Source organism: Lonchura striata, chromosome 26 (genome assembly GCF_050655825.1).
Source record: "Lonchura striata isolate lonStrDom1 chromosome 26, ASM5065582v1, whole genome shotgun sequence".
Taxonomy (NCBI): domain Eukaryota; kingdom Metazoa; phylum Chordata; class Aves; order Passeriformes; family Estrildidae; genus Lonchura; species Lonchura striata.
In genome coordinates, this window is record NC_140728.1 from 2,367,993 (window position 1) to 2,394,460 (window position 26,468).

At 56.6% G+C, this 26,468-nt stretch overlaps 1 protein-coding gene across 4 annotated transcripts in view; it reads right to left on the reverse strand.

Moving 5' to 3' along the window:
- Nucleotides 1-710: 710 nt before the first annotated feature.
- The window catches only part of SCUBE3 (signal peptide, CUB domain and EGF like domain containing 3), a 40,472-nt gene continuing 14,714 nt past the window's right edge, over nt 711-26,468 (reverse strand). For 2 of the 4 annotated variants that reach the window (XM_085561164.1, XM_077789034.2), the window contains exons 2-23: nt 23,567-23,689; nt 22,507-22,632; nt 19,610-19,744; nt 18,517-18,642; nt 17,462-17,578; nt 14,329-14,376; nt 11,336-11,452; nt 10,093-10,215; nt 8,797-8,913; nt 7,834-7,956; nt 7,511-7,645; nt 7,140-7,232; nt 6,940-7,056; nt 6,701-6,862; nt 6,244-6,447; nt 6,002-6,163; nt 5,563-5,730; nt 5,313-5,474; nt 4,877-5,074; nt 4,297-4,449; nt 4,040-4,119; nt 711-3,889 (exon numbers count right to left, since the gene is read on the reverse strand). In XM_085561164.1, coding sequence (XP_085417290.1) covers nt 3,740-3,889; nt 4,040-4,119; nt 4,297-4,449; nt 4,877-5,074; nt 5,313-5,474; nt 5,563-5,730; nt 6,002-6,163; nt 6,244-6,447; nt 6,701-6,862; nt 6,940-7,056; nt 7,140-7,232; nt 7,511-7,645; nt 7,834-7,956; nt 8,797-8,913; nt 10,093-10,215; nt 11,336-11,452; nt 14,329-14,376; nt 17,462-17,578; nt 18,517-18,642; nt 19,610-19,744; nt 22,507-22,632; nt 23,567-23,689 — 2,939 coding nt within the window. In that variant the 3' untranslated portion in view covers nt 711-3,739. Of the gene's footprint in view, nt 3,890-4,039; nt 4,120-4,296; nt 4,450-4,876; nt 5,075-5,312; nt 5,475-5,562; nt 5,731-6,001; nt 6,164-6,243; nt 6,448-6,700; nt 6,863-6,939; nt 7,057-7,139; nt 7,233-7,510; nt 7,646-7,833; nt 7,957-8,796; nt 8,914-10,092; nt 10,216-11,335; nt 11,453-14,328; nt 14,377-17,461; nt 17,579-18,516; nt 18,643-19,609; nt 19,745-20,357; nt 20,755-22,506; nt 22,633-23,566; nt 23,690-26,468 lie in introns of those variants that run through there. The other 2 variants (XM_085561163.1, XM_085561165.1) reach the window with 2 other exon arrangements.

Below are 26,468 nucleotides of genomic sequence, written 5' to 3' on the forward strand. Positions count from 1 at the left end.
GTTTGCTAAAGAACTGCTCCCTTCCTCCTGAGGAATGCTCAGATGCTGTGTTGAGAGAGATGAATTCCAAGTGGGATTTTGGAGCTTTTGAGGGAAGGAGCTTCATCCCCCCTGTATTCAGAGAGGCAGGGGGAAGGGCTCCACTCTGCCCCCAGAGCAGAGGTGCAGGTTCAGCAGTTTGGGCTGTGGCCCCCAGATCCCCCTGTGTCCCCCTTACCTGGTGCAGAGCTCACCTGAGTCCTGTGCAGAGTCCAGCCCTGTTCTGGGAGGGCTGGTGAGGAGCAGCAGAAGTGTTTAAATAAATGCCCCTCACAGCCCACACCTCCCCAGGTGCAGCTCCTGAGCACTTGGGCATTGTCTGTGGGTCCAGGGGTGCTGAAGGGGACAGAGCTGCAGCCCAGCAAGGGGATGGGGCTGAGGTAGAGGGTGTTTCCCCTCTTCCCTCTGAGCCGGTTTAACTCCGTGTTCTTGGCTAAAAATGAAATTTGTTGCATTTAAATAATGTGCATAAATAAATACATTGTGCAGGGGCTGGAGAGCTTAGGGAAGGGCAGCATTTAAGCTTCTGTGGGGGGGAGAAAAAATACTTCAGGCCCTGGAAAAGCTTGTCAGCATCTGAGGGAACAAAACAATGAAAATAGCTCTGGATCCTGCTGTTAAAAACCTTTAAAATAAGCATCAGAGCCAGTTTTTGAAAGATCAACACAACACCAAGAAATTCCATTTAATAATTAAAAAAAGACAATACAAAATGCAAACATTTCTTTTTACAAAGTTCAAATAACAATTTTTTTTCTTTTAATCAAGTGCAAATAACTTCATGAACTACATCTTGCTCATCACTTTAATAGTTTCTGCTGGAGATGGCAAGTCCTGGCCCGCTGCAAAAGGCAGATATAAATAACTCCATGAAAAAAAAAAAGCCAAAACCTCAACAACCCTTAATTTTTCTTGACTGCTTTAAAACCTTGATCCCCGAGGTGGCTGACACGGGTTTCAGCCTTTCAAACCCATTCTGAGGTGGGGGTGGGTGAGGAGTGGGGCTGGGCCACTGCGGGGTGGGTGGTTCCAGGGCCCTGTGGAATTTTGGGGACTTTTTTAAGGTATTTGATGAAAGGAGAAGGGGGAAGCACCATTTCCAGGTGCCTTTGGCCATTCCAGGAGGATGTGCTGCCCACTTCATCCTTCCACAACAGGGAAGCAGAGGTGACACAGGTGACAGCCAGGACAACCCATGGTCCTGATGCCCCACAAAGGCAGCTGGGCAGTAACCTGACATTAGATGAGCCAGAGTTAATCAAAGTTAATGAGCTCTGGTGGGCAGGAGGGGCTGTGGCACTCCAGGCCACCACAGCAGGATTGGTCATTCCTGGGCTGATTTTATTTTTGCTGCTGGTGTTTTTTTCCTTCTAAACGCAAAGGGCCCTTTCGAAGGTCACTGGTCTGTGCCACTGTCCCAGAGCCACAAAACCCCTCCAGATCCCTACAGCAGCTTTTGTGCATTAAAGCAGCTGCTTTCAGACAGCGACCAAGTGACAAACAGCTCAGCCCACAGATGTGGAGCTTCCAAACAGGCTGGGAGCCGGCGGCAGGAGGGGAAAATCCACAGCTGGGATGAATCAGGAGAGACTTTTCCAACTGACGCATCTTGGGGACAAACTCAGCCCCTGTGCCAGTGCTCAGCCCCCTGCAGCCCCTCACAGAGCCCGGGAGAGGCTCTTGGGGTGCTGGAGCAGTGTGGATCAAGGAGGGAAAACAGGGATGAGCAGCTGCTTTCCCCAGATGCAGGAAAGATGGACCCAGTGGGACACGCAGAGCAATAAATAATTGGTTTGTTAAAAGCAGGGCTTGGCTCAGGTGTGGGCAAAGGGACAGGGAGGCAAAAGTGGGGACAGTGATGAGAAGGGACCTGCCACTGGCAGAGCTGTAGGCAGGTCGATCATGTTTAGTCCTGGCAGCTCCAGGTCTTTGAGAGGATGAAGATGAGGATGAAAGTGTGGGGAGGATGACAGCTGAGAACCGGCAGCAGGGCTGGAAAAGTAGGGAGGCTTGGGGAGGAGGAGGAGGAGGAGGGGCGAGTGGTGGTAGCAGTTGCCTGTCCCTGGGAGTCCTGTCTGTCCACACGAAGATGCTGGGGGGACAAACCCAAACCCACCAGTGCTGTCCACCTGGCCACTGTCCCCAGCTGAGCCTGTCTGGGGGAGGCAGATGCAGTGAAACAAGGGGTGGCAGGATGAGTCTTCCCTGGGACCTGCACCCCACTCCCTGGGGAGGGACTCCCACAGCATCCCTGCAGGGTGAGAACACACAGGGATGGGGCCAAAAATGGCTGGTGGGACTCAGAAGCACAAAACCTCCCCAGGTCTGTGAGGGTGGCTCTGCCTGGGAGAGATTTCAGGGCTGAGTGGAGGGTAGCTCCCCTCTCCTCCCAGCGTGATCCCCAGACCTGTCCTCAGCAGGTGCTGGCTCATCCCTGAGCCCCTCAGGGAAACAAATCAGTTTGCAACAAGCAGGTGACAGGGCTGAGTTCTGATGCCCCTCGCAACGGGGCTGGAACAACACCCAAACCGTGGTGGATCAGTCTGACAGGACCAACTCCACCCCCATGGATGAACCAAGACGCCTCCAACACCCTACAAAAACTCACCCCATTGCACCGAGCAGAAGAGGCACCATCTCCCCCCAGAGAGGGGCTTTTATCGGGGACAAACGTGGCAGAAAAGGCCTGAAGATGCCATCGTGCTGGTCAGCACAGCCCAGGGCCCGGCTTGCTCTGGGTGGGTGGTTTTTGTTTTCTTGCAAACACACATTCTCATTTCTCAGGCAGTTATAAATATTGTCGTTTCTAGTAGAAAAAAAAACAAACAACTTCCCTCTAAATAATATAAGGAAGACTCAAATGATTGCACTTAATACATATGAAAAAGGTAGAAAGGAGGATATCCTAGTGCACAAACATTAACTCCTGCTCTTCTCAAAGCTTGCTTTTCCGAGTTACTCTTTGGCAGAGCTTGTAACAAAGTCTGGTTTCTTGGCACAAGTGTCTGGGGTGTGGGGGGGGAGAAGAGAAAAAAAAAATCGAACCCGGCTGAAAGTCCGTCTCCTTTGCTCCCTGTTTTCTCCCGTGCAGCCAGACATTGTTCTCCGGGAACGTGGCTTGGCTGCGCTTCCCTCCCAGCACCAGCACGGCTCTCCGGCGGGCCAGAGCCACCACGGTGCCGCGCTGGTGGGCTTTGCCATCACTCCTTTGCATTTCCTTTTCCATCGAGTCGGCTTTGTCAGTTCTTTTCCCCCCGACCTCTGCAAAGCGGCGCCGGTAGCTGCGGTGGACGCGGCTCAGCTCCTGCGCTCCTCTGCCAGGGCTCCGCGGGGCCGCAGCCGGCGCCAGCCCCGGGGGCTGCAGAGACAAGGACCCCCACGCTGTCCTGGGCTGCTGGTGGCACCAGGGAACGGGGACAGACCTGGCGTAAAGGAAACCAAAGGGAGGACGCGGGACAGCGGAAGGACCACTACTTCAGTTTCTTAAAACCTTCCAAGAAGCTGCTTCGGAAGAGGGGAGCGGCTTCACCGCCGGAGCGTGCCCCCGGCTGGGAGCGCAGCAGGGAAATCGTGGGGGGACGTCTGCGGGGCGAGCAGTGGCGATCCTGCCGGAGCCAGGCGGAGGAAGGAAAAATCAGAAAGGAGAAGGAAGGGAGAAGAGGGTTTCCTTGGCTGCGGGGCAGCCCGGGGCGGCGGGGGGCTATTTGTAAGGCCGGAGGAAGCTGGAGACTTTGGAGCGCAGGAGTTTGATGAAGGAGCGGGGCAGCATCTCCTTGTGCTTCTCTGTGTACTTGAAGTAGTTCTGGGGGTGTGCCAACACGTCGAAGAAAGCTTTGATGAGCTTCTTGTCCTACAGGGAAGCCGAGCCAAAGGGAGGTTCAGCATCCCCCCTGTGCTCCCCTGAAGCTCCAAGTGCAAGGAGAGCAGGAGGCATCCCCAAAAGGAAGGATGCTACATCCCCACAGCCCTGGATAACACAGACTTGGGGGCACACGCTCACCTTGAGGATCTCCTGGTGGTTCTCGGAGGCGTAGAGCCTTCCATCCCGCACGATGTCCTCCACCAGCTGCTCGTAGTCCTCTGCCAAAAAACACAGGGCATGAGCTGCCACTTGTCCCCAAACCTCTGGCCTCCATCCTTCAGTCCACTCCCCCCAAACACACGGGAGGTGTGAACTGGGGGCGACCTGGGTCCCCAACTGTGGGAGGGAGAAGCATCAGCGTGCTGGGATGGCATCTCCCCGTGCCCTGTGCCCACCGTCGTAGGTGACATAGGGGATCTGGAAGCCCCGAGCGCTGTTGGCTTCACTGGTTTTGAAGTTGATCCAGAGCTTCCGGGAGCGGGCGGTGAAGGCGATGGGTCTCTCATAGGTCTGGCAGGTCTCATAGGTGGTGATGGAGGATGGGGAGGCTGCAGGGAACAGCAAGGGAACACAGAATGCTGTTTGCCCATCAGCAGAGCTTCCCCCAGCCTTACTGGGTCAAGGATGACATCAGGGATGGGAATTGTCTGTGCTGGGCAAGGCTGAGCACCCCCTAACTCTCATGTTACATACCAGGGATTGTTATTCCTTCCTTGCACCAGATTTGGGGCTTTTAATCCCCAAAATGAAGGCTGAGGCCCAGGCGCACAGCCCAGCCCATGCACATCCCTGAGATCCAGCAAGACACCTGGATGGCAGCATGATGCTCATCTCCCCACTCACCCTATTCCCAAAATTCCCCTCCTGCTGCTGGGGGATGTGCCCTTCTTCCTTTGCACGAGGCAGCTCTGCCAAGCCCAGACCTTTTCCTCCCCAGCTCCTCCCCTGAGCACCGCGGCCCGCTCGGTTACCTACAGTTTTTCCGCATGACCAAGACGTCGCCACACTCGTCCTCGGAGGGGAGGAAGATCTCCGGCACCACGATGAGGATCTTGCGCTTGGGCGGGGGGTTGATGTTCCAGGTGCACTCGATGTTGGCAGGGTAATTCCCCGGGTAGTTGGGGGACTCGATGTAGCCCGTGTACTCACCCAGCTCCCCTCCACACTGCCGGTCTGCAAGGCAGGGAGACCAGTTCAACTGGGAACCAGTGCCATGGGGGCACTGGTGGGGAGTGTTCCACTGGGGGTGGTTTGCTGGGCAAGAGGGGCAGTGTCCCATTAGGCAACCCCCCATGCCTGCCTGCATGCACAAAGCACTGAAATGACCCCAAACTCTGCAGGACTTTTAAATACTTTAGAAGGAGGACCCCCACACCTGTCCCCCCGTTCTGTTGCACCCCAGCCCGCCTACTTTTGCACTGGGACACTGAGGTGGAGCCGTCGAAGTCGGTGGTGGTGTTGCCAGGGCAGGAGATGCAGTAATTCTGCCGGAAATCGGGCTGGTAGGTGCCCACGGCGCAGCGGATGCAGCGGTGGACGCTCGTGTTGTAGTAGTGCCCAGGGGAGCACTGCACTGGAGGGTCAGGGAGCACAGGGAGCTGTGTCAGCTGCTGGCACAGCCCTGCTGGGTGGCCCCTTCCTGGGGACCAGCTCTGACCTACCTTTGGTGTCGCAGTCCTGGAAGGAGAGGGCTCCCTCGTGGCGGGTGGTCAGCCCCCCGCCGCAGGGGAAGCAGAGCGCCCGTCCCACCTCGGGCTGGTAGGACCCACGGGGACACGGCTGGCAGGGTTTGAAGCCATCAGCAGAGTGCTGGCCAGGGGGACACTGACCTGCAGGCACAGGAATTGTTCAGTCCTGGCACCCCACATGCCTGGGGCTCTCTTGCCCCATACCCAGATCCTCTTCCCCCTCAGCCTCAGCAGTAGACCCAGAGCAAGTGTTCTCCTTCCTGGGGTCCCCTCTAAATAATAAACAGCCAAACCAGGAACTCCTGTGAGCCCTGGGGTTGCTCAAGGCTTTCCTGTCTGCTGGCTAATGGTTGAGGTTGCAGCCCTGAACATGCCCTGAGTGTGCCTCGAGCCCCACCCGTGCCCTCCTTACCGGTGCAGCCAGTGATGTTGGTGGCTCCTATGGGTCCGAAGGTGTCGCCGCGGGGACACAGGTCACAGGAGAGCTGCCCCTCCTTCTCCTGGTAGGTGCCAGGGGGGCAGGGCACACACTGCTCCGTCTGCCCGTGGTAATAGGTTCCCTGCGAGCAGCTGACTGAGAGCCGGGGGGGACGTCGGTGATGCTGTGGGGGCTGTCACCGCCGGGTCCCCTCGTCACCCCACCACGCTCCTTACCACACTTGCTGGCCAGGCGCTGCTGGCCCGGCCCGCAGCTCTCCTGCCGCTCCGGGGCCACGCTCAGCTTCCGGGCCACCTCGTACTCCATCCCTGAGAAACGCAGCAGGAACCGCTCCTGGTTGATGGATTTCTTCAGGGCTTTGATGGCCGACTTCAGCTTTTTCTCCACTCTCTGTCGCAGGCAGTGCAGGTTGCAGCTGGCTGGGTGGTGCAGAGGGGAATGGGGGTACAGGAAGAAACAGAGATGCAGTGAGAAGAGAGGGGTGGAGAGGGAAGCCCAGAAGCATTAAACCCATCCCCTAGATGCTCAGCTGCAAGTGCTACCCAGCACGTGCCAATCCAGTGCAAGACGAGGACTGGTTTATCTCTCCTTGCTGCATGGGGATGGTATCGTGTCCCTGGTCCCACCACCTGTGCCTGCACCCAGGAGGGGTCAGACCAGTGCTGTGCCCACCTGTGATCTCCTCAGGCTTGATCTCCGCCTCGAACTCCAGCGTGATGCGCGTCACCTCTTTGTTGGGGGAGTTGCGAGCCCGACGCCCCTTCCCCTTCTTGGACGAGTCACACTTGAGGTTGACGAAGGTGACCTGGCAGTCAGAGCACGGTGCCGAGCCACCTGCACATGGGGGACAGGTCAGCACCCCATCCCTGCTGGGGCACAGGCACCCCCACCTCCCCACCATCACACCTCACCTTGCGCCCCGGCCTTCCCAGCCTCCTCCTGCTTGCCCTTGGTCCGGGGGTGCAGGTGGCACTTGGCATCCTTGATCTTGAAGGAGGCTTTCTGCTTGACCGGCGCAGCCACAGTCTCTGAAAGAACAGGCGGGTGCTCAGAAACCTGGCATGGCCCAGCCAGGCTGGTGGCAGCCGTGGGCACCCCAGGACCCCCTTACCAAGGCACTGCTGGCTGCTGTTGGTGGGTCTGTGCTGGCCGCCCTGCCGCAGGATGGGGGTCCCACAGCTCACTGTGTAGCTGCTGTCAGACTCTGTGAGGGAGTAAGGGGAGTTGGCTCTGCCAGGGTGATGCAGGCAGACATGGCTGGGCTGTGGGGGGATGATGCCCAGCACCCTGCCATAGAGATCCTGCACCAGTGACCTGTCCCATGGATCTACACCCAACAATGAGCCCTCCTAAGCAACAGCCTCCCTCCCTCCCTCAGCCACTGCACTCTGGCTGTGTAGCCACTCTTCTCCCCTCAGTTTGGGCCATGCAGGGAAATGGGGACCCCCCTGCTCATGCTGGTGGTGGCACTAGCGCTGGTACCTGGCAGAAATCGGGCCTTGGAGGTGCAGGAAAGGGCACAGCTGTCCTTCTTGCCCATCTTGTTGCAGGTGAGGGTGGCCCGTGGTGGCACCGAACCTGGCAGGCACTTCACCAGCTCCAAGGGACAAGCACCAGCTGGTGATGACAATCAGGGATGCCCATGGCTGGCACATCTCAGAGACCCACGAGGGACCCCTGCACCCTCCAGCTCATGGGGGATTCACGGGGAGGAGAGGGTGCCAGAGAGTAGCACAGGGACCCAGCCTGGCATCCCAAAGCCCCCAGCTCCTCCAGCAGCCGTGCTGGCTCCTGGCCTGACGTACCCACACAGTCCTTCTTGTTCCAGTGCAGCTTGCAGCCAGCAGGACAGGTACACTGGTAGCTGCCAGGAGTGTTGATGCAGCCAAATTTGCAGCCACCCCGGTTGATGCTGCACTCATCAATGTCTGTGGGGACAAAAGAAGGGGCAGTGGGTGAGGGGCAGTGGGACCCCTCGGCTCTGACACTGAATCACTGCATTTTCTCAGGGCTGGGATTCTGGATGGATAAATCCAAGCCCAGCTGGGACAGGGGGTCTGCACCTCAGGGCATTTCCAGCAGTGCCACCTCCCCGCAGCTGTGCCAGCTCCATGGGGATAAGGGACAGCCCGACTCCTGGTGTCCCCAAGGGCTAGGCAGGGATGGGTGCAGCCCATCCAGGCTGAGCCCAGCCCCAGCCCTTCGTGGGCTGAGGACGCAGCAGAAGGAGATGACATGGAAAATTTGAGGAGGGTCGCTGACCCTCGCCAGCCGGGCAGCACCGGAGCACCCGGGCTCGTCATCCCGGGCCGCCGGCACCGCTGCCACAACACGCTCCGGCAGCCCCTGCAAAGCATGTTTCATCCACCTCCCCGCTTCCCGGGCGCACCACGCCCCCGCCCTTGGGAGCTATCTGCCTTGTGAAATTTAAATCAAACCCTTTTGATGTTCCCCTTCCCACCCCATCACAGCTCCCTGCCAAAAACGCCGGGGATTTCTCCCTCTCTCCCGCTGCAGACAAGTCGCAAATTGCTCCTGTCGCTCTGTTTGAAGTTGCAGACACCGGCGAGCCTGGCTGCGAGCCCCGTCCCTGCCTGGTCTCAGCCCGGGGTGTATGCGTGGAACCGACCTTCCCCACGGGCCCTTGGGGTGGGCAGTGTCCCCAGGGGTCCCACATCAGCCGCACCGCGGGGCTGCCCCACCCCGTGCGCCTCCGTGGGACCCGAGCCCGGCGGGGTGACAGGCTGCCAGCACCCAGCTGGCCCTACCTCCGCAGTGGGTGAGCCCGTAGAGCGTGTAGCCCTTGTGGCACAGGCACTGGAAGCTGCCGGGGGTGTTGATGCAGAGGTGGTCGCAGGTCCGGTCAAAGGAGCATTCGTCGATGTCTGGAGGAAAGGCAAGGGGAGGAGGTGAGAACTGGCACGGCAGAGGGGCCATCCTGGGCACAGGACTGTCCCCTTCCTGCTCCAGCAAGCTGAGGACAGTGCTGGGATGCTGTGGAACCCTGCACTGGTATCCTCCAAGGGTCCCGAACCAGATTGCTCTGGGCATTCAGTACCATTCAATACAATTCTGGGCATTCAGTGCCATTCAATACAATTCTGGGCATTCAGTACCATTCAATACAATTCTGGGTATTCAGGATGCTCCAGAGATCCAACACCAGTATGCTCCAGGGTTCTGTGCTTCCTCCTCCCTCCCCTCAAGCTCCTCCTCACCCACTGCACCAGCACCCCCCTACCACAAGCTCCTACAGCCCCTCTGCACCTCACACGGGCCAAACAGGGCCACCATCCTGTCCCTGGCATGGGAAGGCTGCAAGAGCCCCTGGCTGCTGCCCGTGCAGGGCAGGGAGGGACCAGGAGGGTGCCAGGAAGGGATCAGGAATGCTGTGCGGGCAGGTCCTGCCTCAGGACGGTGCCAGCAATGCATGCTCGGCCCGCGGGCACCTCGCTGGGGCAGGAGGCCCTGGCTGGGAGGTGAACCCAACCTGGTGGGCTGGAGCATCATTTCATTGGCTCCATTAAGTTAATTGCTGCACTCACGTCAAACTCCCAGAGCACAGAACCTGGACGGAGATGAAAGCAGTGGCAGCCCCGGAGCCTGCCAGCCCCCTCCTTCCCCGGCCAGCACTCAGGCTGATGCACACCTGCCGTGCTGACCTTGGCCATGGGCTGCGGGGGCAGCACAGTGACCTGCTGGGCTTATGTGAGATGTGCAGAAAGATGTTTGGACAGGGAGAAAAAGGTGGAGGAAGCAGCATGGAGCAGCCAGCTCCCTCTGGAGTAAGCAGGAGGCATCTTCTCCCCATTCCTGCCCTCCAGGAACTGGGAACCCTGGAATCTGCCTAATTGCTGGCTTTGACTCTGCAAGAGCCCACAAGTCCCCTGCTCTGAGGCTGAAGGGCTAAGCCCCAAACCAGAGCCTGAATCCAACACTAATCCCCTGAAGGATGTATGCAGCCCACAGGAAGGGCCAGAGGAATGAGCAGCCGGGGCAGCACTTCTGCAGCAGCAGCCAAGGGAGGGACAGGGCAGGGGGCCTGGGCACCCACTGCCCCTTACCTTGGCAGTTCCTCTCGTTTATGAGCAGCTTGTAGCCCTTCTTGCAGCTGCACTCGAAGCTGCCCACCGTGTTCCTGCAGATGTGGTCACAGCCGCCGTTGTTGAGCCGGCACTCGTCAATGTCTGGTGGGGACAAAGGACACCCAAGGGTCATGCCCTGGCTGGGATGCTTGGCCAGGAGAGCCCAGTGCTCCCCTCTGGATGCTGTCCCCACCATGAGCTGGCAAATGGAGGAAACCCTTTGGGCTCAGATGGTCAGCAGAGGAACATGGCTGATGTGGCCGGTTTTTCCACTAATCACAAAATTTAGTGCTAGGAAACAACTTGTGAAATGGAAGGAGACCAGGAGGAGGCAGCAGCCTGCCCTGTCCCTCCATCCCCCAGTGCTGGGGCAGCAGCTCTGCCTCTCTGGGGCTGAGGCTTTCTTTTTATGACTGTGAGAGGGCAAGCTGTAAACCTGCCTGCAGCCATAATAAAACCCCAGACACAGGGACATGGTTCTGGGTTATTGCACATCGCTGGAAACTGCAGAACTGGAGAGGGGTGGATGCTCTGATAAAATACCAGGGACAAGGGGTTCTGGAAGCAGTCAACAGGTAGACAGGCAGCCAGCAGTGGGACAGGCTTTCCTTTCAGCTGGGGTCAAGTTCTGAGAGCTGCCAAAAGACACAACACAGGCACCGGCCAGCCCTAGGGGGGCAAGTTTGGGGTGCAGGGAAAGCAGCCTGGACTGCTCTGCCTGTCAGAGACAGGTGGGTGGGGATGTTGGTGGGACGTGCAGCATCTCGGGGTGTTCTCCCCCAGGTGGGACATGGTGCTCAGACCTGGCTGGGCAGTGTCCCAAGAGGGACCTGTGCATCTCAAACTCCCAGAGCAGGTGTGGACTCCCTGCACATCCAGCCCTTCCCCTGGGGCACCCGAGGCAGTGGGGTGGAGTGAGATGGGACAACCCCACAGCTATGCCACTGCTTCAAACTTGACCTGACCCCCTTTTCCTCCTCCCCAGAGGCTTCCCAGGGGTGTGGGGCCAAGCACGGTGCCTGCAGCAAGGCATCCCAGTTCCCGTGCAGGGCGGTGATTCCTGTCCCCACCCCATGGCTGCAAACACCAAGCCAGTGAGCACTGGGAACAATGTCGAGCTGAGCTAAATCTGAGCCTTTTCTGAGGGCACTAAGGACACAATGGGGGTCTGAGGCACCCAGGGGTGAGCAGTGAGTGCCCCAGCCCCACTCACCCCACCTACCTTTGCACGTCTTCCTGTCGGGCTGGAGCATGAAGCCCATGGGGCAGCTGCAGTGGACGCCGGTGGCCGCGTCGTGGCACTTGCTGTCACAGCCCCCGTTGTTCACAGCACACGTCTCTGCATGGGAAGGGGAGAGAAAGGCTGGGGTGAGGCACGGGTGTTCAAAAGGCTGGGGGAGTCACGACACCCAGATGTCCCCCGTGCCACAGCCTGGGAGTGGCAGCGGGTACAAACCTCCCTGCAGAGCCCATAGGCACCACCCTTGGCTCTCACACAAGAGCAACGAGGCCACAGGGCCGTGAAATAATGAACACATGGGGGCTGGCGTGCCCCACAAACAGGGCCTCGTGGAGGCCACCTTCGGCAGCTCCCAAGAGGAGGAATTCAAATTCCCAGGGACGAAGCCATAGCACTTGTGCAAAAGCAACCAGACACAGGTCCTGCCAGGAGTTCCCAGGCTGCAGCTCCCAGGGGTGTGGGTGCACAGCCCCAGTCCCCCAGTGGGATGACAGGGGGGTCCTGTCCCCCTCGCTGCCACCAAGCTACCGAGCCACAAAGCCACGGGTGACCCTGTGCTGTCAGTCCCTGACTGTCACCCACTGCTCAGGCATGGTGGCTGGTCCAGTGTCTCAGGCTAATTTGGGAGACACATCATATAATTAAAACACACACTCAGAGGCAGGCAGCATCAGTGGAAAAAAAATCCAATTGAAAAAAAAAAAAAGCTAATTATTTCAGTATTATCAAAGTCAGCTGTTGCTGGTAGGACTAGAAGGGACACTAATTTAAATGAAGCATTTTCAGCTTGACAGCTTCCCTGTGAGATCAATCCTCAATTTCAACCCTAACCACCAGAACAATGGTTTGAAGTGCATTAAGTTGTTCACAAAGGATAATAAAATATTCCTTTCAGAAGGCTGGTTGCTTGGATAAATGAGGCATTTGGGCTTCAAGGAACCCAAGATGAAAATGCCTTGAAGAAATTCCTTGGAAAGAGCAAATCCCAGGTTCTCCTGCTCTTTGCAAGCGCCACATGGGGTAGGAATGACTGAACCATCCAACCATTTGCCGCGGGGCCCAGGAGCTGGGATCGCTCTGTGCTCGTCTTGCCACTGCTATTTTTATGATGTCCCATAATAAGAGAACAAAAGGGACCATTTTATGAAATTAATCGCCAGCACAATTACAAAACCTAACGGCAGGGGAAGGATTTCTGCAGATATTATTCCTCCAGCCCGGTCCTCGCGCTTCACGCGGCCCAGCCGTGCCAGGGCCATCCCCCTCCCTGTGGTGCAGGGGACACGGGGTGGGTGACACCGCCCCAAGGGAAGGGAAACTTTCTGAAAGCCCAGTGAATCATTTGTTTAACGCCAGCCTTTGTTCCAGCAGCTGATGCAGAAGCAGCCCGGGGAGGATTGATTTAACAGGGTCACCACTGAGATGAGACGATTGGTTTGGCTCAGGTGCTGCTGCCAGCAGGATGGAGCTGGAGAAGCAGCTGCAGCAGGAAGGATGGAGCCCTCCAGAGAATGTGGTGCCCTGGGCATACTGTCATCGTGTTCACAGCCTCCTCCAGCACTGTGGCACCCTTCCTGGCCGATTTGCACTTTTGGGAATTTCACCTGAGATTAAAGCCAGTCCCACCCACCATCCCAGGGCAGCTGCCCAGGGTGGGCATAAGCTCAGTTAGCACAGCCTGAGCACCACTGCAAACCCCTCTGTGAAGGAGGGGACCCTGTTCTGGGTTTGCAGAAAGCTTGGAGGGGGCTAATGGGGTACCTGTGAGGCAGTGAAAGCTGGCAGCATGGGGCTGGGCTCTGGATTGCCCTGGGGAGCAGCAATTGTTCGGCGGAGCTGGCAGCCCAGGGCTGCTCCCAGCCTGGCGTGACTCACCAGCCACACAGGGCTTTGGTGAGGCCTCCATCGCTCAGGCAGGGAGAGGACAAAGCTTCACACACATACACACACTCAGATTCATTCCCACCCTCCTCCATCCCAGCTCTGGTCTCACTGTCCAAATGCTGTGCCATGGCACTCCTCAGCCTGCTCAGCACCCTCAATGTTGGCGACACTCTGGCCTCACCTCCACCTTCTGAGAAGTGATAATCTCAGCAGGATGTAAGCCCATGAGCCAGAGGGGTAACCACTGGGCTGGCTGGAGTGTGGTGATGATGCAGATATGGGGTCCCTCCTTCTCCCACCCTTATGTGAAAGGCTCTTCAGAGCCCCCCAAAAGCTGCAGTCTGTGCTCCCTGTGCTGGTGAGCTGAGCTCCCATAGCTCCTGGATGTGCCAGGAGTTTGCCTGCACCCAGCACATCCAGGAACAAGATTCCCCACCACAAACAAGTTGCTGCACCTTCTGCCTCGGTTTCCTTGGTGGCAGAGCAGAGGCATCACCTTACCTTTGTGAAGGGCTTGGAGACCCCCATGGGGATGCAAAAAAATCCCTGGGGAGGTGCCCAGCCCTGTAAAGGGCCCATTGCAGCTCTGCCATTGCTGCAGCTCTGGGCTGAGAGCCACTGTGAGTGGCAAGGCCAAACCCTGAGACACCCTGAAAGTCACAGCGGGGACCATCCTTGAGAGGGTGGGCTCTAGAAAGAGTAACTGGGAGTGCACAGCACAGAAATGGGCACAAGCATCCCCCTCCCCACCACGCAGTGCTGCTGGCAGCCCACTGTGTGCTCCTCCTGGGTGTGTAACCACTGCCACAGCCACTGGAAAGCAGATTGCCACCCCTGGCACTGGGCTGGATCCACCAAAGCAGTGTGAGAGCCCCGTCTCATGCAAGCACAGCAGGGGGAGGGTTCCCTGCTCTGTCACCCAGCCCAGCCCCAGGCTGGCCTGGCGGGGTGTGGAAGCAGCAGCGGGGCAGGGTTAGTGAGACATGCGGTTAGCGCAGCAGCTCAGCCCCCGAGCCCCGCTATGATCTCCAGAGGAGAGACCATCTACGGTTAGACCCCTTCGTAGAGATAGAGAGAACAAAAATATTTACCATTAGAAAACGTCTCAAGGATAACGTGTTGCTGGAAGTGTCTCTCCCCTGTTTAACATTATAAAAAAGTGATTTAGAAACAGTGTCCAGCAGGGAACTTGGTTGGTGTCACACATCAATGGGTTCAACTCTGCTGCATTTCCAGCCTGGTGGAAACTGTCCCTTTGGGCTTTTTCTCTCCCACCTCCCAAGCATTCCTTGTCCCTCAGCCTCTCCAAACCCCTCCAGCTGTGCTGGGCTGGTTGGAGCCCCATGCGAGCGGGAGAAGCGCGTTGTGAGGAGCGTTAGTGCAGCCTGTTAGTCTGGAGAACCAGGTCCTCACCCTGACTATGAACAAAACCAGCACATGCCAGGGCAGGTGGTGATCCCTGAGCAGAGCCACACAGACACTGCGCAGCCATGGCCTTTGGGAAAGCAACCACATCCCGCCTGTGGCACTTGCACCCCTTGGATTTAGCAGCCAAGCCAGCAGTGAGCCCAAACCCTGGGTGTGTTTGGGCTGCTCAGCCTCACCCGTGGGTCAGTGCACCCTGGCTGTGGGTCCAGAGCTCCCGACACTGCTCCCAGCACCGCCAGCCCCACAAAGCCGGGGAGCGTCGGCGGGACCGCCACAAACCGCCTAGGCGTGGGTCAGGAAATCAGCCATAAAACTTGAGCTGGGTTTAGTTTCCTTCTCCATCTAACCATACTTCTTCCCCGTCCACCCCCTCCCGCTCCACCAGTGCTTGCCACAAGTAGGGGTCCAGCAATAGGCCTGCTGCACCCCAAATATAGGTGGGAGGCAGCTGCAATGATGCCCTGGCTAGTAAATCTTCCTGGAAAGCCAAAATCTGCATCACTGTGACAGCTGTTTTTGCATCTCCCTGCGGGCACTGCACCCTTGGCTGCTGGAGGACTGTTTTATGTGCTTTTTCTAATTCTTTTTTTTTTTTTAAAGGCTGCTTTCGGAGCATAAATATAAATATATAAGGTCATTGGCTTCCCGTCCCGGCTCCCCCTCCCCCTCGTGCCTGCAGACATGTTGGGAGCCATTAGTGATGGTCCCTGTGCTTAGAGGCATGTTCCTCATTATCTGCATTTTTAAAAGCAGCAATAAAAAGCAGAAAAATGAAAAACACCGGCCGTGGCCTAATGAAACTGTCACTCAGAGGGGCTGATCGTGCTTCCTGCCGCGTGGTGTGATCTGAAGGGAACCTGGACCAGGGGCCTGTCCCGGCAGCCCATCAAACGCACCGCGTTCAATTTCAAAGCCCATGGCCCGGGGAACGACTTTGCGTTTCCCCTCACTGGAAACTTTATTCCCCTTGAAATGATGAAATATTTTGGAGGAAATGGGGAAGGGGCGGTGAAGGGGGCAGTGTGGATAGGGGAGGGCTGTTTGCTGTGCCCGAGCCATAAAACAAGAAAGGGTGATTATAAATATGCGAGCAGGTACCTCGGCTGTAAATCTGCTGGCCGGGCATCCCTGAGGGGTGGCTGCTGGCTCCCAGTGGCTCGAGCACAACCCCTTGGTGTTCCCACGGTGGGACTGGGGATCAGGAATCCCCCAGGGAGTGCAGGAGCTGGGCAGGCCCCTTCCTGTGAGAGGGGATTGCAGAGCCCAAAGGCATGAGACAGGCGTGGTGTGGTGGTGAGCTTTGGGCTGGTGCTGCTCCTAAAATCCTCTAGTGCAGTGTTTGATTTCCCCTGGAAAGGTGGACAAGGGGAGAGCTCACAGGGATGTGCTGGCTCTGGTGGGAGATGCTGCCCCAGCAGGTACAATGCAGGGCATAGGGACAAAGAGGGAGACTTTGGCCAAGGACAAGAGGATGAGTGATTTTTGAAAACCCCAAATCCCACCCTCACACCTGTGGTACCCAGGGTCTGAGTGCAGAGACCAACCCCAAAACAGACTGTTCTGAAGCATCCCCCAAATCATGAGATGTTTTGGAGAGCTGCACTCTCACCCCCACACCAAACAGGTCAGGGGCATCCTTGGTCCCACAGCTGCCCAAGTCAGACACCGCACGCAGGGCCCCTCATCCAGGAGGAACCCACCAGCTGACATACCCGGGGTCCTGAGCTCCCTGTTGGAGGAGAGCTCCCCACCCAGGCACAGCAACAACCCCCTGGGAGGGTCCTCAGAGGTGGGACAGGACGCAATGGCTGCGGGAACAAACACGAGAACGGCGGGGACCAGGGCTGTGAGCGCCTGCCAGCAGCCAGGAGGGATTGGGATCCACCCTGGGAGCAGACTGGGGAACAGCAGTGACATTAAACAGCAGTGAGCTGATGGGGAGGAGGGCTTTGCTGGGGGCTCAGCCCCAAACACCCCTCAAGCTGGCAGGGAGCAGCCAGGGGCTCAGGGGGGATCCTCTGCCCTTAGGACAGAGCCGTCTGTGGAAAGCACGAAGAGTTTTCTGTTCAGGCACAGCAGGGACACGGGGAGCCAAAACCTCTCTTGCTTCCAGTTCCTTTTTCTTTTTCATTTTGCAGTAAGAACTCAAATGTCTCAAGCAATTGTGGACTTAATCACTCCCCAAATATAACATTTTTTAAATCAAAGCAGCTGTTAAACAGCACAAGCATATGAAACCAGTAAAACTTCTATCTCTGCTTGATGTTTTACAATTTGAAAACACACACAGGAAAAGGACAATTCTGGGGCTGGTTGAGTTGTCAGGTTGTTGGGGTTTTGGTTTTGTATTTTTTTTCTGCAAGACAATTGTTCCTGAGCCAAGGCCCCACAATACCAAGCTATAACAGATTGCTGTGGGCAAACCTGCCTCCTCCACATCCCTCCTCAAAAGCTGCCAGTGACAGCGACAGTAACAATTCCCAGCACGAGGGCATCCTCACAGCTCTCTCTTCAGCAGCACAGAAGCAGGCAGAGACCCCTGCCTGTCCCCAGGTGTCCCCTCAAGCACCACCAAGATCACTTCTGTTCCCTGTGGCTGTGCAGACACATCCCTGCACCCCCAGGTACTGCACCATCCCTCACACATGTGCTGAGCTTCCCTGGTCTCAGCAAAAGGAAATCGCCGCACGCCCAAGGCTTGGGAAAAACCCTTCAGCAGGCCAAGGACAAATCAGCCAGGGAGGAAGAGCAACCATCCCACGCCCCAACCCACGTGTGGGTGATGGCCTGACCTACCTATGCACGTCACCCCGTCCGAGTGCAGCAGGAACTTGACGTGGCAGCCGCACTTGGGCCCCTGGTCGGTGTCATCGCACGTGTGCTGGCAGCCCCCGTTCCCGTAGTTGCAGGTCACTGTGGGGACAAAGCACCAGTGTCACCGTGGCCCCAGCTCCTCTTCCCTGCCTAGCATCCACATGTAGCACATAAAGCTGGTTTGGAAACACCTCATTTGTACCCTCAGAGACTTCCCTCCCTCCTTCCCTTCCTTCCTTCCTCCTTCCCTCACAGATAATTCCTAAAGCCCTTCACTTTCCCTGTGGGATCATAGCAGATGCAGGATGTTATGTGGTTCCTCATGTCTTCCCTCTTCATATCTGCTAAATGCCACCAGTGGAGTCCAAGCAAAGGGGATTGGTGGTCTGATTGACCCTGAATCCAGTGCTACAGGGGAAGGGTGAAACTTTCCTGAGCTCTGGAATGACACAGGAGCTTTTGGGAATCCCTGCCAGCCCTCCCCAGGGGGCAAGGTGTGCTGTAAATTTAGATTAGGATTAAACCTTCATTTCATCAGCAATTTTACATATTTGCTGCACACAGCAAATGAGAAACAAAATAAAAATAATTGCATAAATACACACATATCTATTTAATAACCCTGGCACTGCCAGTGGGATGCTGGCAGGAGATCAGAGAGGCTGAGAGCACCACAACCCTGAGGGAGAGGATTCCTGCACTCCTCACATGCCAATTGCACTCTCCTTGTTCACCTCCCCTTTGGAAAGTGAAACACTGGGACAAGAACAGGGGATGCTGAGCCCCTGGGACCCCCTTGAACTGCCATTTCAGCCTGGTCATGTAAGGACACAACATCCCACAGTAAAAGGGGCTGCCAGAAGCATTGTCTGTAAGGGCAACAGAGGCAGAGCTGAGCATGCTGACCTTCAGGCTCAATGAACCAACTGCTACCAGGGGTCAGGGCTTTGCTGCAGGGGCAGGAGGTGTCTGTGCCATGGGGACAGGGTTGGGGGGTCCTTGGGAGGTTGTAGCCCCAGCCCTGGAGTGCTCCTTACGTTTGCAGTCACGCTGGTTCTTGGTGAGCTCGAAGCCAGGGCGGCACTCGCAGGCGATGCCCCCTTTGGGGGTCTCCCGGCAGATGTGGGCACAGCCATGGTTCTTGTTCATGCAGTTCATGCCTTCTAAAAGAGAAAAGGAAGCAAAGAAATGCTCCAAAAGCTGCTGGCACTGGTCAGCAGTGGCAGAGGGACGTCTGAGGTGGGATGGGATGGAGAATTGATGGCAATGGGGGGAAACCTTGTCAATGAGAAACTTGTGGGGAAAGGATAACCCTGGCCAGATCCTGGCACAGAGCTGCTTGGGAAGGTGGACAAAACCACCTGGGAGCCTTCAACCTTTGATTCCCTCCTGCCTTGGTTGATAGACCCTGCTCCCACATCTCTTGGTGGATTTAAACCCCACTGAGCTCAAGACCCAGCACCTGCATCCCTGTCCCCAGCAGGGACCACCCACTGTGGCACCAGCAGGAAGGAGCAGCCAGCTCATCCCTCTTGGACATGCAAGGGATGGGGACACAGGAGATGCCACTGCAGCTGCTCAGCTGTCCTGGGCAGGGTGAGATTCCTGGGGAGCTGGAGTGACCAACACAGCTGGGAAGGAGGAAAGCAAAAACACTCAGCTGGCTTTGCCAAGCAGCAGAGATAAAAATCAGCAGAGACGCAAAAAATCTCTCATTTCCTCCTATTTTGGCTAAGAGATTGCTCCAGATTGCAACAATTTAGAGTTCGTATTGAGACAAAGGGCTCGGTGCTGTGCAAGACCTGGCAGGGAAAGATGTGTCTCCTAAGATGGTGTGAGGACCTCCAGATCCTTCCATTTATCAATAAATTGCTCTGGGCATAGGATTAATGTCCCCGGCTCAGTATTGCTGTGCCTGGACAAGAGACATGTGAGGGTTTTGCTGCAGGACATTTATCACTTCTCCCAACACACCTGCCACAGATTCACCTTCAAATCTGCCACACCAAGAACCCAGCAGCAGCACCTAAACCCAGGCAGGAGTGGCCAGAGGTGACAGAGGACAGACCTGCCTGATAAAGGCAGGGATGGCGGGTGCCCCAGGGTGGGGAAGAAGTGCTGAGCACTGACCTTCAGGGCGCTGGATGCAGGTGTGCTGGTTGTCACTGAGGAAGAAGCCCTCCCTGCAGAAGCACTCGTAGCTGCCCATCATGTTGACACAGGTTTGCTGGCAGCCGCCGTTGCCCTCCGAGCACTCGTCCAGGTCTGCAGAGAGAAGGTGGCAGAGGGTGAGCACAGCTCCTTGGCACACCAAGGGGATGGGGACTGGGTGGGACAGATCTGCCGGGCAGTGAGTGACCTGCTTCCCCCCAGCTGGAAGAAAGGGGAATGCTTTACAAAGCACAGCAGGAGTGGGTGCAGGGATCATACAGCTTCCCTGACTGATGGCCTCATTTTACTGAGGGGAACAGAACACCAGACCACAGAAGAAAGGGGTTTTCCTTGTCCCAGAAAACCCAAAACATCCAGGATGTCATCCTGGCTACAGCCAGCCCCTGATCCCAGCCCCTCAGAGCCTGTTGCCAGCTGGGGATGCCTGCACTTCATTAAGAGGAGCTGGGAAACCTTAGCCCAGAGCAGGGATAATTACTTGTAAGGAGACTCACATCCCCTGCTCTGCAGCTTGGCTGCCCTCACACCTGTTTTGGTTTAACAAGCCAAGGCAGCAAGGGGCCAAGATGTGGCCCTGTGGCAGCAGCAATGCCCTCGCCCCAGGCTGCTGCTGCTCCAGCCCTGCAAAACCTGCATTTAATGAAGAATAACTGCCCATTGCTCTCTCTAGAGGCTTTTTGGGGACAATGGTCCAAGCTGAACTCACCAGTGCCTTGAGGTGCCAGAGCAACCAGGATGCCAGGCTCGGGCAGAGACAAATCTGTGCCGTGGCCACCCCTTGCCCCCTCTGCCCGCGGTGCCGGGTGATGGTGTCGGGCTGGGAAGCGAGGGGCCCCATGCCAAAGAAAACGTCCTGTGAACTCGAGCATTGCAGAGCCACAGCTGAGGGGAAAACTGAGCCCCGCCAGCATCGCCCACCGGAAACGCCGGAATAGCGGCTCAGTGACGGCACGCGCCAGGGCTCCCAGCACCGGCCCCCTCCCCAGACAGCACAGCACACACCCAAACCCCTTGCTTTTGGGCAAAATGGATGGACACGCGGATGCCCGAGCAGTGTGGGTGCCTTGCACTGTGCCCCAGCCCCTGGCAAGTCCTGAGGATTCACTCAGAATTATCAAAGTGGGGCTGCAGCTCTAGCTGGAAGTGGCCAGGCAGTGGAGCCCAGGAGCACCCCACAAACTTGCTGCCTTGGAAAGGAGGTGTTGAAAACACCTCCTCACCCACAGGGCAGTGAGTGGGCTCACTTTATGCAGCCAGGCATAAAGGGACATCCTCTGCAATGGCAGGAAGCCCACGGCTTCCTCCAATGCTCATCCCAGCCAAGCCATGTCCTGCAGATGCCAATAACCCTCCTCAAATCCCCCTGCTTAGAACAAGGGCTTAATGTCTTGCAACTTCTCCTTCCAGCTCTGCTCAAAAATGAGGAGGCAGCCGTTCAAACCCGATGGCTGAAATGAGACTCCACTTCTCTAATACCTGTTTTATTAAAGGCAACGGAGATGGGCAGAAGCCAGCAGGGCCTTTGTCAGGACGGGGGCTTGAATTCCTGTCCTGGTTCAAAAGGTCACCCAGGATGGGCAATGGAGGGGCCGGTGGGCACATAACCTGATCCCTCCCCAGCTCAGCTCTTGCCCATGGCACTGACAAAGCCTGGCACAACATGCTGCTTTTCTCTGCTTCTCTTTCTTTTGACTAAAAGGGGATGCAGGCAGGTTGGACAAAGCACATTGGGATCAGAATGAGATGCTGGGATGAGCTAAGGAAGGGCTCAAGGTGGGAGCCAACATGCTCCCCCCAGATCCCTGCTTGGCCGGCTGCTCCCCAGCTATCTCCATCCCCTCCCACCCAACTCTGTAAACACATGACGTCCAGCTTTCCTTTCTTCTCTTCGGGCTCATCCTCCCCCGGGAGAGGAAGGCAGAGCCAGCCGCCCGCCCGCGCCTCCTCCCAGCTGTGTAAATCTCCCCCCTCCCCGAGGAGGCTAAAAAGATCCCGGTGATGGTGGTTAATGCAAAGCGTATGTGTCCATAATCCCTTCCCCCTCCTCCTCCTCCCAGTGATGAGCTCATTAATGACCCCTCTGCAGACACTAATTGGAAAATAGCATGAGCTCCAGGCAGAGGGGAGGCGGGCGGCCCCGTGCCCCGGAGCTCCCACCGCGGATGCCGCGGGAGGAAGCGGGTGATGGGCGCGGGCAGCTCGATGGGCCCCGGGGCTCTGACGGGAGCTTTGGCTCCGCCGCGGCCGGATGGAGTTTGGGGCGGTGGGAAGTAGCAGGGAGGATGCACGGCCGCTCCGTAGGCAGATGCCGGGTTTGTCTTGGCCCGGGGATTATTTATCCAGTCCCTTCGCTGGTTCCCATCCCCACCATATTTGCTATTAACTCATCTATTTTGGCAGGTGCAGGGCTGACCTCAAGCACGAGCGGAGCGAGTGGCAGGGCTCGGGTGAGCTGGTCCTGCCCTCGGCAGTGGCACAGAGCTGCTGGCCCGGCGGCTTGCTGCAGCAGGATGCGGCTGTGGGGAGCCTGTTCCTCACCCTAACAACTCCAAACCCAACTCTCTCACTTTTGCCTCTCCCCAACCCTCTCAGTCTACAGATGGACCCACAGAGTGAGTTTTCCTCCCTTGGCAACATCCCGATGTAATGGGGAGCAATCCTGTCCCCAGCGAGCCACTGCAGCACAGGACATGCCTGCAGCTGGCTCAGTGTCCTGGGAGTGCCACCGTGGTTCCATGGCTCTACAGCAGATCTGGGGGTGTCAGGTCCTGGGAAGTGCCCAGTGAAGAAAGCCAGCAGGTCGGTCCTAAGGTGCTGGAGCAGCTGAGGAGCTGCAGGGTGCCAACATCCCTCACCTAAGCAGTTGTGGCCGTCGTGTGCCAGGCGGAAGCCGTCGTAGCAGGTGCAGCGGTAGTTGCCGGGGATGTTGACGCACTCGTGCACGCAGCCTGCATTGTCCTCCCGCTCACACTCGTCAACATCTGCGGAGGAGAAGGGTGGGAGAGCTGCAGGGCTGCCCTGGCTGCTGCCCACCACGGGTGCTGCTCCCCATCTCCAGCATCTTTGCCACCCTGCTGGTAATGTGCCCTGAGGTCCTCTGCTCTCTGTGCCTACTCCAGCAGCAGCTCCTCAGTTCCATTATCACCTGCAGCATCCCTCCAGACTCTACAATACCATCCCCACTCTCCCAAGTCTGGATGCTGGAACCCCAGCTAACCCAGTGTCTTACAGCTTTAGCTTGGTACACAGTGCTGGGAACCTCCTGGGATTTCCCAGGGTGCTGGCAGAGCAGCCTGTCTCCATGGCAAAGCCCTGCAGTGCCTGGAGCGCTTTAATCCTGCTATTTGTACTCGGCCCATCCTGACCCTGAACCTGCTTCCAGCTGGGAATTTTTCCCCTGCTCCAATCCTTGCTGCCCCAAGGAGCCCATTCTGTTTCCATCCCCCACTCAGTTGCATCTATATACAGATATATACCTCTACCAATATCTAGATTTACACCTAGATTGACATCTAAATTGATATCTACATCATCTATATCTCTGTATGTCTTATTTTTAAGTTTGTGTTTTTACTGCTAACACAGATCTGTAGCCTCAGGGTCAGAAATCTTGCAGGAAAATCAGCCCAGTTTTGTTTAAAATAAGCCCCATGTGACTCTTCATGGGCAGCCCCAACCATGTCAGAACAACGGCTGCCAGCATCACCAGCAAGGACAGAGTCCTCTCTGTTCCCATGCACTGTCAACAGGCCAGGAGTTTGGGGCAGAAAAGGGGGATAAAAGGTTTGCAATGGGCCAGGGTGAACAAGTGGCTTTTTTGCATAGGCCAGTGTTGACAAGCCACTGCTGGCCTCCGACCTGCTGGGGCTGTCACTCGCCAGCAGGACTCCAGCTCTGCCAGCGGCGTGTCCCTACCTTTGCAGTGCTTCCCATCCCCGGTGTAGCCAGACTTGCAGATGCACTTGTAGGACTTGGGGGTGTTCTGGCAGATGGCATCGATGTGGCAGTTGTCGGTGCCCTCCACACACTCGTCAACATCTGCAAGAAGAGAGGTGAGGGAGCAAAGGGGAGAGCCTAGGACCTCTACCCGTGTCCCCACGGCAGCCACCACCCCAGGTGACGGATCCCAGCAGCCTCTGGCTCCTCAATCAGCCCTAATGAGGAGCTCTGGACATGGCGAATCACTGGGTCTACTCCCAAACAGCACAACCTGTGTCCCCTCTTGGACACATCACCCTGAGACTCCCTGGTCCTTTCACGTGTCTGATGATAGGAAATGCTGCTCCGGCACTCCTAGTCCAGGCTGGAGCCAGCCCAGGCAGAGGTAAAAGTCTCTGTCTCCAATTAGCTGTTTCCTGAGCCGACCAGGCACCCAAATAATCGTCATCACTTTCTATTCTTAGGCGCCAAGGAATGTGCACAAATTAGCAGGGACCACACTAAAAAAACCTGTGAGCCAGGAGTGAGAAGCAGGAGGGAGAACTGGGAAAAACATCAAGGCTTCCTTGGGGACGCGGACAAAATTTGCATCATCCCCACCCCCCTTTGCACCTCAACTCCCTTCTCTGGGATGCAGTGTCGTGGTACCCAGGGCATCACATCCAGAGCTCCACGCGCTGCCAATGGCCTCACACAGCAATGCCCAAGGGTTTGCTGTGACAGAAGGCTGTGGGAGTGGAGGTTTTAATGGTATTTGAGAAATGGAGAAGCCTCAAGCACATGGAGTGGTGGTTTGTGAGCAAAAGGCTGTTCAGCTGGCTCTCACTGCCTTCCCTGCTCTGGCAGTCAGGGAGATGCGGTGCCCTGAAGCGGGCACATCCCCTCCATGACTGCCAGTGCCTGGAGAGCAGGCTGCTGAGGGGCAGGCAGGGCTGAGCATCACCCAGGCCTGCAGGTATGGGCAGGGCTCCCAGAGCAGCCCAGGCTCCAGCTCCACGTGGGGAGCATCAGCGCTGCTCCTGGAGGGATTTTCCTCCACCTCCTCTCACGGGGATAGAAAGCTTCTCCCTGGGGAAGGGGGACCTGAGAGTCCCTCCAGCTTCCCTCTACCCCCTCAGGAGGAGTGTGAGGCTTCAAAGCTCTCAGCTGCCTTTAAAAGACTGCTTGTCAGCAGCCCCAAGAACAGAAGTGCTCCAGGAGCTCCGCAGAGACCCAAAACATCCCTGCGAGCGGCGGGCGGGCAGGCAGCCTGCAGCCCCGCGGGACAGGGGCCACGGCCAGCCCGAGCCGTGTCCCGAGCCCTGTCCCGGCCACCCCGGCGGCTCTTTGCCGGGAGATGTGAGTCACCCGGCCGGGAGGAGGAGAGCTTTGTCTCTGCATCGGGGAGGCGGCACGTGCCTGCGCATTGTATAAATATTTACAGCCCGCATTCATATTTGTTATTTGACATTAGCCATGGCCCGCGGCCACCACGGCCTCCTTGGGCCATTAATCACCGGCTGGAGGCTGACCCACCACGGTGGGGACGATGGAGGGATTGCACGGGGACCAGGCCCTGCTCCTGGCTGGCACTTACAGCAGCCATGGCACTGGCCATGGTGCCACACTGGCCACCCCAGCACCCAGCATCAATCCTGCCTGTGCCAGGGGTCCCACAGGGCACTTGTGCCTTTGGGGAGCTGAGTGTGGCTGTTCAGCATCCCAGTCACTTCGCCTCAGGCTCCTGCACCCCTCACTGGGCTCCCAGAGGGTTGTTTGGGAGGTTGTGACAGTGGAGCAACGGGATGCGGGGGGATGCCAAGCATTGGCCACAATGTGCATGGAAACTCAGCAGCAGCACAGCTGATGCTGACCCAAAAGTCTGCTGAATCTGCAGATCTTGGTCCTGGCCCTGCATGGCTGGGAGCTCCCCTTCAGGTGTCCCCCCAAAGTTATAAATCACATTGTGATGCTTTGAGTCATGGTGCCAGGGTGCCAGTTGTCAGGTCTGGCACCACGGGCACCCAGCCTGGCACACAGGTGGGAACCAGCACCCAAACAGTACAGACCATCCACCAAACACCATCTCCTTCCCCTAAAAATGCTCAGAACATGATGTATCCACCAGGCATAAATCACATCATTGAAACTTTCCCAGCCTTCTGCCAGGAATCTCACTTTTGGGGGAATTTTATTTCCTATTTATTTTTCCTTCTGCACTCTCAAACTCAAGACCACGAACAACATGCATGAGGCACTGAATGCACCTCTGCCCCTTTCCCACTCATGCATGCATAGCATCTTTTTTTTCTATCTTTTTTCCCACTCTGTAACTTCAAAAGTTGTCTAACTTTGGAAAGATTACACAGCAGCAAAAGTACAAAAGAAAACATTATCAGTTTTCCACTCTAATTTTTCCAAAGCTAGAGTCATTCTGAAAGGTTACAGGATGCTAAAAAAAAAAAAAAAGAAAAAGAAAAAACCAAAACCAAAAGAAAAAACAAAAAAGTGTGTTTGTGGGAAAGGTGAATAAATACCCTCCTGCACTCTCCAGGAGCCATCCTGGGATTGGCAAAGATCCCAATTTTAGAATGCTGAAATTTTGGCTTCCCAGTGTCTTTCAGAAATGATGTAGTGAATTAAAGTAAAACCCTCTGAAAAAACTCAGTTTTTAGCATTTTTGTCAATGCAAGCAGCATTTTCCCATGAAAGGGAAGGTTTTCTCTCAGGCCAGCCTGTTTTTCCTGCAGCAGAATTCCCTCCATCCAAAAAGCTGCCTGTAGCCTCACTGCAGGTGCTCTGAGTTGCTGCTACCATATGAGAGGGTTCATCTCCAAGACAAGTGACGATTAAAAAAAAAAAAAAAAAAATTAAATAAAAAATCCTTACTGATGTTCCT